This window comes from Callithrix jacchus, chromosome 19 (genome assembly GCF_049354715.1).
Source record: "Callithrix jacchus isolate 240 chromosome 19, calJac240_pri, whole genome shotgun sequence".
Lineage (NCBI taxonomy): Eukaryota > Metazoa > Chordata > Mammalia > Primates > Cebidae > Callithrix > Callithrix jacchus.
Window position 1 is genome coordinate 16,317,360 of NC_133520.1, and position 14,391 is coordinate 16,331,750.

The 14,391-nt window shown below is 39.3% G+C and overlaps 2 protein-coding genes across 11 annotated transcripts in view; one reads left to right on the forward strand and one right to left on the reverse strand.

Moving 5' to 3' along the window:
- TATDN3 (TatD DNase domain containing 3) overlaps positions 1-3,943 on the reverse strand; it is a 30,208-nt gene extending 26,265 nt beyond the window's left edge. For 5 of the 9 annotated variants that reach the window (XM_054248225.2, XM_078356608.1, XM_078356605.1 and 2 more), the window contains exons 1-2: positions 3,360-3,465; positions 452-484 (exon numbers count right to left, since the gene is read on the reverse strand). In XM_054248225.2, coding sequence (XP_054104200.2) covers positions 452-484; positions 3,360-3,425 — 99 coding nt within the window. In that variant the 5' untranslated portion in view covers positions 3,426-3,465. Of the gene's footprint in view, positions 1-451; positions 485-633; positions 763-3,359; positions 3,466-3,875 lie in introns of those variants that run through there. The other 4 variants (XM_078356607.1, XM_078356604.1, XM_078356606.1 and 1 more) reach the window with 2 other exon arrangements.
- The window catches only part of NSL1 (NSL1 component of MIS12 kinetochore complex), a 38,967-nt gene continuing 28,142 nt past the window's right edge, over positions 3,567-14,391 (forward strand). For both annotated transcript variants that reach the window (XM_002760539.7, XM_008985242.5), the window contains exons 1-4: positions 3,567-3,814; positions 7,340-7,418; positions 10,166-10,296; positions 12,183-12,237. In XM_002760539.7, the coding sequence (XP_002760585.1) occupies positions 3,581-3,814; positions 7,340-7,418; positions 10,166-10,296; positions 12,183-12,237 (499 nt within the window). In that variant the 5' untranslated portion in view covers positions 3,567-3,580. The remainder of the gene's footprint in view (positions 3,815-7,339; positions 7,419-10,165; positions 10,297-12,182; positions 12,238-14,391) is intronic.

Here is a 14,391-nt window from a genome sequence, read left to right on the forward strand (position 1 = left end):
TAAATAATACAAATTGGCTGGGCACAGTGGCTGATGCCTGTAATCCCAGCACTTTGGGAGTTTGAGGTGGGCAGATCACCTGAGGTTAGGAGTTTGAGACTAGCCTGGCCAACATGGTGAAACTCTGTCTCTACTAAAAATATAAAAATTAGCTGGGTGCAGTGATGCGCGCCTATAGTCCCAGCTATTCGGGAGGCTGAGGCTGGAGAATCACTTGCACCTGGGAGGCAGAGGTTGCAGTGGGCTGAGACTGCGCCACTGCATGCCAGCCTGGGCAACAGACTGAGACCCCATCTCAATAAATAAATAAATAAACAAATAAAATTAAAAATGCTACTTATCATAAATTACTGAAACAACATCAAGGTAGTATATTGAAATTTCAAGCTGTCTTTGCTTGAAATAACAGTAAAATAAAAAACCAAAAGAGCAATTACAAATATTGACTTACCTTCTTTGCTTTCTCCAACACATCATCCAAATCCTAAAACATGCATAAGAAATCACCATTAATTTAGATGAATAAGTAACTAATCTTGGACTGTATATGTCAATGTAATTGAGGCATCACAAAGAATGGCAATGATAGCAACAAATGGAGTAGTGGAAAGCAAGGAGCCTACACGGACCCACCTCCTGTTTACTCTCACTCTCAGTGAAGTCTGGCTTCTGTTCCCAACACTAAAAGAGAAACCTCTATTTTCAAATATACAGGGTATTTCTCTGTCCTCATCTTACATCCTCGACAGCATTTGGAATCCCTCATTTCCTTACTCCTTACTCCTTCCTCCTTAAAATGATTTCCACTCTTTGCTTCTGTAACACCATTCTCTCATTGGTGGCTACTTTTCAGTCGCCTTGACAGCCTCCCCTTCCTCTTTCTGACTTCGAGAACCTCTGCTCCTTTCTCTGCACTTGCCTTCCGTAATCTCACTTCCTGTCATGGTTTTAGTATCATCATTATGCTGAGTCTCCAATTTTTTTTTTGTTTGAGACAACATTTTGCTCTTGTCTCCTAGCTGGAATGCAATAGCATGATCTCGGTTCACTGTAACCTCCACCGCCCGGGTTCAAGCGATTCTCCTGCCTCAGCCTCCTGAGTAGCTGGGATTACGGGTGACTGCCACCACACCCAACTAATTTTTGTATTTTTAGTAGAGATGGGGTTTCACCATGTTGTCCAGGTTGGTCTTGAACTCCTGACCTCAAGTGATCCACCTGCTTCAGCCTCACAAAGTGCTGGAATTACAGGCATGAGCCACTGCACCTGGCCTGAGTCCTCAATTTTTATCTTTATTTTATAACTCTTTCCTGAACCCATGACTCACATTTAAAAATTATGACATCTCCACTGGAATGGGATTAGGCTTCCCAATATGCCCCAAATACAAATCTTTATTTTCTCCCCACAAACCTATTCTTTCTGCCTACCTCCCCACCTCCACCTCAGAACTTGGTCTTCCCTTATCTCAGTAAACAGCACCACCATCTTCCCTAAAGTACTAGCTAATAATCTGAGCCATCCTTGATTCCTCCCTTTCCCTTGCCATCCACACACAATTCTTCAGTACGTACTGTGGATTGTGTCTCTAAAATGTATCTTGAATCCATGTATTTCTCTCAAACTCACGTGTTAACATCACAGTACAAACAACCAACATCTCTCGCCTACATACTGCAAAAGCCTCCTAACTAGTCTTCTAGCTTCCACTCTTCTCCACCATCCATTTGCTTTACAGCAGCATAATGGTGTAAAAATGGATAGCATCATGCCTAGCCATTTTTATTTAATCGCAGGACTTTGGGAGGCTGAAGCGGGTTAATCACTTGAGGCCAGGAGTTCAAGACCAGCCTGGATAACATGGTGAAACCCTATCTCTACTAAAAACACAAGAAACTAGCCAGGTGTGGTGGTACACACCTGTGATCCCATCTACTTGGGAGGCTGAGACAGGAGAATCGCCTGAGCCCAGGAGAGGGAGGTTGCAGCGAGCTGAGATTGTGCCACTATTGCACTTTAACCTGGGTGACACAGCCAGATTCTGTCTCAAAAAAAAAAAAAAAAAAAAAAGGAAAAGAAAAAGAAAAAAGATAGCAGATCTTGTCACTCTCTCTTTTTTAAAAAGTCCTTTAATGAATCCACATTGTTCTTCAAATGCAATCCAAATTCCTTACTGACCTACCTCACCTATCCCCTGCAAACCTCTCCAGTTTTGTTTCATGCCTTTCTTTTTCTAGCTCATCAAGCTCCATTCAGCATTTGTGCAGCTGGAATGTGCCAAATTCTGTCTTGTCTGGGGACCTGCAACCTGTCTGTTTTCATTACCAGCATACAGCCACCCCCTGGTTTGGGTGGCTCCTTGTCTTCTCAGCCGTAAGTGTCAGCTCCTGGGAGGATTTCCTTCTGAATTAAAATCCCCCTTACTTTTCTTTCATTAGTCTGTAGTTTCCCATGTAATGGGTAGAACAGTTTGTAACTAATTTTATGTTTGTATTATTTTTATTATTATTTTAATTAAGACGAGGTGTCACCACGTTACCCAGGCTGGTCTCCGAACTCCTGGAGTCAAGCGATCTGCCTGCTTTTGACTCTCATAGTGCTCGGATTACAAGTGTGAGCAACCACAGCCGGCCATTGTGTGTGTATGTATGTATGTATGTATGTGTGTATATATATATAATTTTTTTTCCGTTCCTTTTTCTTCTCTCTCTCTCTCTCTTCCTTTCTTTTCTGTTACCCAGGCTGGAATGCAGTGATCTCAGCTCGCTACAACCTCCATCTCCTGGGCTCAAATGACTCTCCCACCACAGCCTCCCGAGTAGCTAGGACCACAGGCAAGCGCCACCACCCTCGGCTAATTTTTGTATTTTTTTGTAGAGACGAGGTTCCACCATGTTGCCCAGGGGTGGTCACGATCTCCTGGACTCAGGCGATACGCCGCGCTGCCTCGGCCTCCCAACGTGCTGGGATTACAGGCGTGGGCCCGCGCCTGACCTCTCCCGGATTTGAACGCGATTTGAGGACCGCTTCCCAGGAAGTGGCGTTTCAGCTACGGAGGTGAGAGGCCCGAACGGAAAAACAGGCCAGTCAAGGGGCGGTGGGGGAACGATTCCAGGAACTCAGAAGAGCAAACAAAAGCCTTGTGGAGATAGCTTACAGCGACTTCATCAGGGGAAAAAAAATCGGTATGTCTGAAGTTAAATAGGGAATCGGGAAATGAGGGGAGGGTCATATGGCCATAAACAAGGGTCTGCTGGCAGAGATGGGCTTTGGTCCCAAGGGAGGAGAGCAAAGATAACGCGAGAGGAAAGGACGGGGGCCTCCCTGCTCCCTCGGGCCCCGCATCCCCCTCACATACGCGGTCGAAGTCCGGGGCGGAGAGGTGGCAGTGACAGTCCACCAACCCTATGCCCACCGTGCCCATCGCGCCCGGCAGCCGCCGCTTTAGACGCGCCCACAGAGCCGGGGCCGGAACGTTTTGGCTGCGGCGTCCTAAGTTCCTAGGCGGATGCATGCTTGTTACACCAGTAGGAACCCGCTTTTCCGCTCCCAGAGTCCCGTCCGCAGTTCCGACAAAAAATGGCGCGGTCTTCTGAATTGGTGGGCTTTGACCCGCCGTGGGACAAGGAGCTAGTGGCTGGGACAGACAGCCAAGCCTTGGTTTCTGCCACTCCCCGAGAGGACTTTCGGGTGCGGTGCACCTCGAAGCGGGCTGTGACCGAAATCCTACAACTGTGCGGCCGCTTCGTGCAAAAGCTCGGGGACTCTCTGCCGGAGGAGATCCGGGAGCCCGTGCTGCGAGATGCGCAGTGGGTACGGGCCCAGTTAGCCAATTCTTTACTTATCACCCCCTACCCAACTCCCCGGGTCTTACGATTCTGAAAGATCCCATGCCAGGCCTCGGTAGAATTACGGTGTCCCAGGCAACGGTAGAACCAGTGCGAGAAACGCGAGGGGAGAAAGAAATAGATGATGTCAGCTGGGTATTATTATTTGAAACAGCGCTGCCCAGTGAAAATACAAAACAAGCTGAACTTTACATAATTTTAAATTAAAAGTAAGAAATAGGTGAAGTTAATGGAAGTAAAACATTTTGTTTAATCCAGTAAATCCAAGATACTTTAATATGTAATAATATCAAATGAATGAGATATTTTGCATTCTTTTGTTCGTACTAAGCTTTTCAAATCTGGTGTCTCGCATTTACCGCACATCTTTCGAACTAGCTACATTTAAGTGCTCAGTAACTACAAAGTGTCTAGTGGCTCACATGTTGGACAACGCAGCCGTAGACTATGAGGAATACTCCTGGAAAGGGTAATTCTGAAAATTGGTTATTCACCCAGCCAGCATTTGGGTGGATGAATCTTTCGTTTTGTCTGTTTTAGAGTGAAAACATTTTCCTGGGAACTTTGAAATAGGTTGGTTGGTTTGTTTTTGAGACGGAGTTTCGCTCTTGTTACCCAGGCTGGAGTGCAATGGCGCGATCTAGGCTCACCGCAACCCCCGCCTCCTGGGTTCAGGCAATTCTCCTGCCTCAGCCTCCTGAGTAGCTGGGATTACAGGCACGCGCCACCATGCCCAGCTAATTTGTTGTATTTTTAGTAGAGACGGGGTTTCACCATGTTGGCCAGGATGGTCTTGATCTCTTGACCTTGTGATCCACCCGCCTCGGCCTCTCAAAGTGCTGGGATTACAGGCTTGAGTCACCGCGCCCGGCCTGAAATAGGTTTTAAAAAATTTTACGTTGGTTGTAAACTTTACTAAGATCGCACATTGGTCCTTATACCGCATTTCCCCAGCCTTTCTTAAATGTTTTGCACACCCCTGAAGGTGTTAGTTTTTTGGGAAGACAAGAAATAAAGAGGTTATGTGCTTCCTTATGACAGGCACCAATCTACTTATATGTAGAGGGAAAAAATTAAAAGCTTATAATACAGCACATTTGTGAGTTGTAAATGACCACGGTGCAAACAGTAAAAATAAAGGTTAAGTGGAAGAATGAAGAAACACTTCCTGGGTTGTGTATGCAGTTTTGTATATAGTAGGTCTTATGTCATTTCTTCTTGCAAGCAAGGCAAGAATAGAGATATATCTCAGGACGTTTTTAGTAGTTTTTTGGGAGAAGACGTTATATAATGATCTTAAAATTTGTCTGATTCTAGGAAGTGCTAAGGTATTTAAAAAATTTATGTGTCTTACAGAACAAGAGGAACTTGGCTTTAACCTATTACATTCTGTTTAATGGGTTGATAAAGTGAATTATAAGATAAAGTTTCCAGGACTTAGACTCCCACAGAAATTCACTTGTGTTTTATTTTAAATAAGGCAGAAGCTTTATGTTGCATCTCTGTTTAAAACTGCGTAATATTAAGTAGCAGATTTTCTTTAAAAATGGTATTGCTAGAAGTCTGCAATGAATATTACAGAGACAATATATTTTCTCAGCAATTCTTCAAAGTAATTCTAGAAATAATTAAAATGTACATAGGCCAGGTGTGGTGTCTCACGCCTGTAATCCCCACATTTTGGGAGGTCGAGGCAGGTGGCTCACCTGAGATCAGGAGTTCGAGACCAGCCTGACCAACATGGTGAAACCCCGTCCTACTAAAAATATAAAAATTAGCCGAGGGTGATGGTGTATGCCTGTAATTCCAGCTACTCAGGAGACTGAGGCCAGAAAATCGCTTGAACCTGGGCGGCAGAGGTTGCAGTGAGCCAAGATGGCACCATTGCACTCCACCCTGGGTGACAAAAGCGAAACTCTGTCTCAAAAAAAAAAAAATAATAAAATAAGGATTTTACTTTATGAAATCTTTGAAATGTAGAATATGTACTTTAACTCATAATTATCAGTCATTTGGTTTATGTTATTTTTAATTATACAAAGGGTACAAAATACATGCTCATAAAAAATTCAAACAATAGCATAAAGTAAAATTCTTTGAGCTTCCCTTCCCCATCCCTTTTCCTTCTAGGACGTGACATACTATTTTGGAGCGTACTCGGGGAGAGTAAACTTTCTATACCCCTTTCTATGGCTTTACCTCTTTCTCTCTGTTTATGTTTGTTTGTCTACATTAATATTGTCATTCTGATGAATTGTTATTGACCTGCCTTTTTTGAAACCAAACAAGTCTTTGACTATTACTTGTCAGTGTTATGTAGAGGTTGTCTTCATTCTTTTTAGGTACTATGTGGTATGAATATTGTCTATTTAACTCTTCTAATTTTGAATTCGGTTTTTTTCCCACAATTTAAAAAAATTCAAACAGTCCTGAAATGAACACTTCCAGCACATTCTCTGTATGCTTTTATGAGAGTAGTCCTTTAGGATACATTGCTAGACGTGAAATTGTTGAGTAATAGGGAATGTGTACTGCAGAATTCCTTTAGTCCTTTATTATTTAAAAAAAATCGATGAAGTCCAATTTGCCTATTTTTTATTTTTATTTTTTTTTGTATTTTAGTTATCTTTTAGTGTATTATGAACATTTTTGACCGTACAAAAAATTAGTACAGTGGACACCATATATCTACCATCAAACTCAACAGTTGTCAAAATTGCAAAGTTTGCATCTCCCTCCTGTTTCCCAGGCTAGAGTGCAGTGGCAATCATAGCTCACGGTAACCACAAACTTTTGGGCTCAAGTGATCCTCTAGCCTCCGCCTTTCAAGTAGCTGGGACTACAGGCATGTGCCACTGTGCCTGGCTAATTTTTAAATTTTTTGGTAGAGAAGGGTGTCTCACTATGTTGCCTAGACTGGTCTGGAACTGGCCGCAAGCAATCCTCTTGCCTTGGCCTCCCAGTGATGGGATTATAGGCATGAGCCACTGCACCTGGCCTACATTTCCCATTTCAAAGCAAATCTTAGATCTCATGTCATTTCATCCCTGCATACTTAAGTGTTCATCTCTCAGAAATATAGTCCTTTATAAATATAAATTAATTTTATTTTTAAGGATGTATATTTTTCCTCTTGTTAACATCAGCAGCATATATAGTACTTGTACCCCTGAGATTCAACAGAGCCTAAATTTGTTAGATTTTATTTTTTCTTTCATTCTAGGAGTCCATATTTTTCAGTTTCAAGAATATTCCAAAATTTTGTATCAGATTTTTCTCTTGGGTAGCATAATGGCTATGAGACCCAAATGTAGGTAGGATCAATGATTGAACTGGAATCTTCATTGAAGAGAATAATATACTAATAAGCTATTCTGCTACCTTTCTTTATATCCTCTGTCACAAATCTTGAAGTGTTATTTTCCCAAAACATTTGAACTGAGTATTTAAAGTGATTTTTAGTGACTTGACTATTGTGAATTTATTACAGACTTTTGAATCAGCTGTGCACGAGAATGTCAGCATTAATGGGCAAGCATGGCAGGAAGCTTCAGATAATTGTTTTCTGGGTATGTGACTTAACTTTTTCCATCTGTTATTAATTTCTGGGTTATTTTAGCAGCTAATTTTGTTTTGAATGCTGTTTTTTAATCTCCATTTTCAGTGTCATTTGTTTTTAAGAAGTTCTTTACTAGGGGAATAATAAAGAACTGAGATTATGACTTCAATAGTCTTGTCAATAATTTATTGGAAAATACCATAGAGCTATCTCTAGATGATGAAAGAGGCTTAGGGAATTTCTGTAATTATTTACAAAGCAAGTCGTATTTTTATAAGTGATCTCTAGAGTGAATAGTGAAGTACCCTTAGAAGTGTAAAGTTAAACTATATTCGTACCATGTGAAGGATGAGCTTACATCTTTGTAGAAAGCTCCTTAAAAAGACAAATTTTCTTTTTCATTTTTGGGACAGTCTTGCTCTGTCACCCAGGCTGGAATGCAATGATGCAATATCAGCTCACTGCAACCTCTGGCTCCCAGGTTAAAGCTATTCTCTTGCCTCAGCCTCCTGAGTTGCTGGGATTACAGGCATGTGCCACAACACCCAGCTAATTTTTTGTATTTTTGGTAGAGGATGGGTTTCATCATGTCCAGGCTGGTCTCAAACTCCTACCCTCAAATGATCCGCCTGCCTCCGCCTCCCAAAGTGCTGGAATTACAGATATAAGCCATTGCGCCCAACCTTGTTCTCAACTCTTGGCTCATAGTAGGCACCTATGAAATATGTTAAATTAATGAATCGTTCTTTCCTGTTCACTTTTTTTTTTTAGATAGAGTCTCACTCTTGCCCAGGCTGGAATGCAGTGATATGACCTCAGCTCACTGCAACCTCCACCTGCCAGGTTCAAGCAATTCTCATGCCTCAGCCTCCCAAGTAGCTGGGATTACAGGTGCTTGCCACCACGCCCGGCTAATTTTTGTATTTTTAATGGAGGCGGGATCTTACCATGTTGGCCAGGCTCCTTGGCCTCCCAAAGTGTTGGGATTACAGGACTGCAGCCGGCTCCTGTTCAGATTTCACTATACGTTTTGGTTGTCGCTTTATCATTTGGTGGTGCTAAGAAAACATTTTCCTCTCTACAGAAAAGATTTAGCTGGAATACTTTTTTTTTTTTAACTGATTGTGAATAGTACATTATTTTCTTCAGGCTAATGATTTAACTTTTGTAATGAATAAATGAAAATTTAGGGAGGGCTGCTCATTTAAATAATTATTCAGAGTAAGGAATAACTGTTATTTCTTGCCCTCAAAAGAAGGGTACCCTCATAATGTATACTACTTGGGTGATGAGCACACTAAAATCTCAGACTTCACTACTATGTATTCATCCATGTAACCAAAAACCACTTACACCTCAAAAGCTATTGAAAATGTATCTATCTAGCTAGGAAAGAAGGAGGGAAGAAAGGAAAGGAAAGGAAAGAAGACAGGAAAGGAAGATGGAAAGGAAGGGAGGGAGGCAGAGTGGGAAGGAGAGAGAGGGAAAGAAAGAGAAAGGAGGAAGGAAAGAGAAAAAGAAAAAAAAAAGGGTACCCTCAAAAGAACTAATTTAGTGGGAATCAAATAATATTTGTTACATGAAAGAAAGTATACCTGATATGCTTGATTAATCTTTATCTGATATGTATGTGCTGAAACATATCAGCAATTTCTCAAAATATTTCAAAAAATTATGTTTCAGACATCAGATTTCTTCCTAATAAAGTTTATGATCAATAAAATAAATAGGTCAATTTCTAACATAGATTTTGACACAACAGAGCAATATGAAGTAGACCATTTAAGCTGAGGACTTAGCTCTTTAGTATTTGTAACTACTTAGTATTTTCACTCTTTAAAATGATTTTCAAAATTAAGTTAGATGGATCACCTACATTCATTTCATCTAGGGCACTTCATTTCTGGGCCTCATCTCAGACATACTAAATCAAAATTCTGTACCCCTAACATACTACCCAGGTGATTATTCTACTAAAGTTTGAGAATCACTATTTTAAAACATGAAAAAACGTGATAAAATGCAGTTAGCTAAATGAAAGAAACTCTAAACTCACAATATCTTCAGTTTTTCCTACCGTCAGTCCAGCTGAGCCCTATTTCAGATCTTGTTACTCCACTCACGGCTACTGTCATAGCTTTGGTTCAGTACAAAATAAGCCAAAACTTCTTAGCATCCCTGAGGCTAAATACCCTTTACAGTCTGGTTCTTATATATTTTAATCATCTCCATTTTTTCTTTAATCTGTAGCAATTTAGAACTTTTCTCAGGTCCCCAGAGACTAGGATCCTGCAAATACTGTTTCTTCTGCCTGAAATGCTTTTCTCCATTCCTTTTTCCCCTACTAGTTTTTAATCCATTGGACTTACACTTCTACTTCAAGCTCAAGTCTTACATTTCCCAGTCAGTCAGTTTTCCATTGTTCTGTGTCCTGATGGCATTTCGTTCATACCTCTATTGCATTTATCAGGTTGCCTTGCAGTTATCTGTTTCTTCCAGCAATCTGTGAACTCTTATGTTGTGCTCATCTTTGTTTTTCTCTTGTGAGGCCTCGCCTCTTCTAGATGCTCGATAATTGATTGTTCAATGCGTAAATCAATCAGTCACCAAAGTGGGGGCATCTATTAACTTGCCATATTTGTTTTTCCTTCATTATTTTGTGTTTTCTAAATTTGGTTTATAACACAGTTCCATACAGTATGTAAACAATGAGTTTTGGGAACTTTTTAGATATACTTTTTTTTTTTCCTCAAATAGATTCTGACATCAAAGTACTGGAAGATCAGTTTGATGAAATCATAGTAGACATAGCCACAAAACGTAAGCAGTATCCCAGAAAGATCCTGGAATGTGTCATCAAAACCATAAAAGCAAAACAAGAACTTCTGGTAAGATGATTTGCCTTTTAAAATTGTATATTTTAAAACAATAAAAACATTAAAATACAAGGCTTTACTTGGAGATAAATGACATTTTGTTGTTTCTTTCTTTCCTGCCTGAATTAGTATTGTCTCTTTCAAGATTGCTTCCTCCAAGTCATACTATGTTTTGAACACACTGGTTCAAAAATGAAAAAAATGAAAGGTACAGTGAGTGGTTAAAATGGAAATTGACGATGGAAAACTGACAATGACTTTATGATTCTGAGACCAATGGAAAAGGAAGCTTTTAACACTTTTCTTTCTGTTTGTCATTTGTTTTTGGCATATATTTGTATGTTTGTATATTTCAGAAGGCCCTTTAGTTAAATTGATGATGAAGAGAGTTTGAGTACCTTCAGTGTTCATAGCACTGAAGTTTATTTTATGAATTGGGTGTAATTTGTTTTGCTGCAAAAATCATGACCATCTGTGTCACAAGACCAGGAAGTCAGCTCCTTCAGCATGAGCTTTTTAGACAAGCAGAGCCATAGACTTCCTTCTTATAATTACTGTAGATATGTGACCAACCGTATCACACCCTCATCTTTTTAGATTTATCAGGACTGGAATTTTTAAAAAGTAGGAAATACACAAGAAAATTGGACCCAGATCTTCCCTTGGTGGGAGGGGGAGGTTTGCTGGGAATAGCATTGCACCTCCAGTGAGGTACACGTTGTTTTTAGATTATACTATACTGTTGCCCTTAGTTTTTGAAATAATTAGTACATATGTTCACATATAAATCTTCTAGTTGCCTCGGTTTCAGGATTGTTTCAGGGCATTAAAGTCCAGGCTTAATACTTTATGTAACATTTTAGTTCTCATTCTATGAAAAACAATATTCATGAACAGAATTTTAATTTTTTTATAGCCGTTCTCAAGTATTCCATTCTATCACTTCCCCCACTTGAAAGTTTTTTTCAGGAAAAACATTCAAAGTGTATTTTTCAGTGTCTCCCTTTTTACTGCCCCACTACCCCCAAACCCCTAAAACTAGTAATCAGTCTTGCATTAAAGAAAAATGACAGACCTAGGTGAGGTACTGCTGTGGTGGTTTAAAAAATGATGTAAAATGGATAAGGTAAGGATACCAAGGACCTTTTAAAAGTTTTTCCTGTGCTGCCCTGCCCTGTAACTTTCCTCCCTTCTTCCTTCCTTGTTGCCCAGACTGGTCTCAGACTCCTGGGCTCAAGCCATTCTCCTGCCTGGGCATCCCAAAGTGCTGGGATAACAGGTGTGAGCCACTATAGCTGGCTGAAGACCAGACTTTTTTTTCTTCTTGCTTGCTTTCTTTTAACCTTTTTGGTTTCTGCTGGCTTTAGACAAGAATAAGGAAGAATTTTTCCTCTTTTTGCCTGAATTGTAGATTATGTCAGCAATTCTGCTACTATAATTTCAGTGTGTCACAGGATATATAGGCTTAGTGTGGTGGTAATGTAGCCTCACCACTTTTCAGAGCCAAGTTTTCATGGAAGTATGCATTTTGAGTTCCAAACACTTGTCCTGAATGAACTTTTGAAACACAGTCCATTCATGATTGGAGACTACCCTGCATTTAAAACATAAAATTCAATCTCTGTGCTTTTAATTTGCTTGATTGCTCTTCCTGATTATACTTTTTTTATGGTGCCACTTCTTATTGTATGCAGTAGGTGGCAGTACCGTAAAAGACATAATTCAGACTTAGTTTGGTTTTACCTTCTCTCCTCCTCTTCCCTACAGACTGTAGGATTTAATTTTTTTCCTCAAAAGAATGGCACTATTGACTGCAGTATATCTGCCATACTAGCTGAAAGAGGTGTTTATATGAAGCATTAAGTGATTAAATCTGTTTTAATTTATGTTATATTTAGAAGCAGTACCACCCTGTTGTACATCCACTGGACCTAAAATATGACCCTGATCCAGGTGAGTCATTATTCATTTGTGGTAAAAATGAAGCATCTGCTTATAATTTTAATGGGTTTCTGATACTCTTCTAAAAGGGTCAGCATCAAGGATATTCTCTCTTTGATGGTTTAACTTCCTACCAGTCATTCATGTTTAGCTCTTCACCTAGAATTATGAGGACTAGCTTTATACCCATTGACTCAGAATTCCAGGGGTGGGACCCAGGAATCTGTGCTGTTATAAAGTTCTCTCCTGACCCAGACTATTAGAACACATACCCGTCTCTAAGTTCTAATACCCTCCTGTCTCTGTCATTGGACTACCCGTTCTTTGCATTACAGCCAAAGCTGTCCTGTTGAAGCATTCTCTCACAGTGTCACACCCTGTGCAGTAGCTATCACTGGTTTCTCATTGTTTCTAAAATCAAATCAAATCTAATATTGACTTTAAGAAGAGATAAGTATACTCATTATGCCTTTGAACTCAGTTTTGTTTCTGTTTAGATGTATCCCATACAACAGAGAAATAAACTTGACACAAACAAATTTATGTAAATCCAGCAACAGAACTAGCATTGCAAAAAACATGGATTATGTATATTTTTAAATGACTATATTCTCATGTTTTAAAAATTATAGCAGTTTTCCTAAGTCCTTTGGAATTTGCCTTTGACACTCAAAAATGCCATTTCTGAACTGTTAGGATAAAACAGTTAAATCTCTGATTTATTTGTATGGGATATTTATACATAAAGCTTTGAGTACTTTGTTGAATTCCGAACTACTTTTTAATATGTTCCCCCACATTTCCCAAATAGTCTAAGCTAATAGGATAAACTGAGAGGGGGATGTATAAGCACAAAGCTACTCTGAAGTTGGTTAAAGTCACATCACTTACTGTGTTTGACATTAAAAATTGACCTAGGACCTAACACTCATCAGTTTTCATGGTTCACTAAAAAAGGGGTAGTTGCCAATATGCAGAGGTTGACCTATACTTGTTTTGGTTTTGAAAAACATAAAAACAGTAATTGAAACTTGTGGTATTATGATATACTCAAGTATTACTTTTTAGATACAGTCAATTTCCCTCTAAAGAAACTTGGTTACCTTTTATCCTAGGGAAAACACACTTAGTTAAATGATCCTTTGAAACATGATTTTACTTTCACTGTTCTGATTATGTAGTATTAGTGGAAGAATCTTCTGTGTCATATGATTCTGACTTCAAAAGTAAGCAAAAGAATCAGAATCTATCTTTTGGATACATTTTGAGTTTTTCATTGTGTATTTTCATGTTAAGTTTAGGATAGCGTCAGTTCCTTACGGACAGCCAAATTAGCTTATGATTATTAACTTTATATCTTTGGCCAAGTCACTTAACTTCTTCAAGCATCAGTTTCATTATTATTAAAATGACAAATTCTAGAATTGCTGCCTGATGCTTTAGGTGTGAATTCCAGCTCTGCACTGACATTACAGAATGTCCTGCCTACTTATCAAGGTTGTAGTATACCTAAGCCAGATAAGGGGCTGTATAAACTATATAACTAAAACAATGCATAACTAGTAGTTTATAAGGATATACTGTATAATAACCCTATTATAAATTGTATCCCATTTATAGTAATATACCTTATAATATTGCATACCTTATAATCTGTTGAACTGGTAGAATCATATGAAACTGATTAAAATGATTTGGGAAGAAAATGGAACGCATAAATTTCTATGGGCCTTAACAATCTGAATCAGCTGCGTGGGAAAACTTTTGTGGGAACTTCTTGAAATGTTTTTATCTTTTATTGTAATACTAAATGATATAAAATTTCTTTGAAAACGGATACTTTTAAAGAGGTTTGTCTGGTTTTCAAAAGGATTTAGGCATTGTGTATAACATTGATTCACCTTAGTTACATTCTGAACTTTGGAGGATACAAAGATACAGCAGACAGATTCTCCCCATAAAGAGCTTATGTCTGAGTAGGAGAAATAAAATATGAACATAAAACAGGATTCTTTCATGCCCCCTAAGTGGTTCCTTGCCCAGTTTTCCCCATTTGAGTAAGTGACATCTATACCTACATGTTGCTTTAGCTGAAGTTAACCTTGATTCTTTCTTCCGTCAAACTCCTCATACCCATTCCATCAATACATCTTATAAATTGTTCTT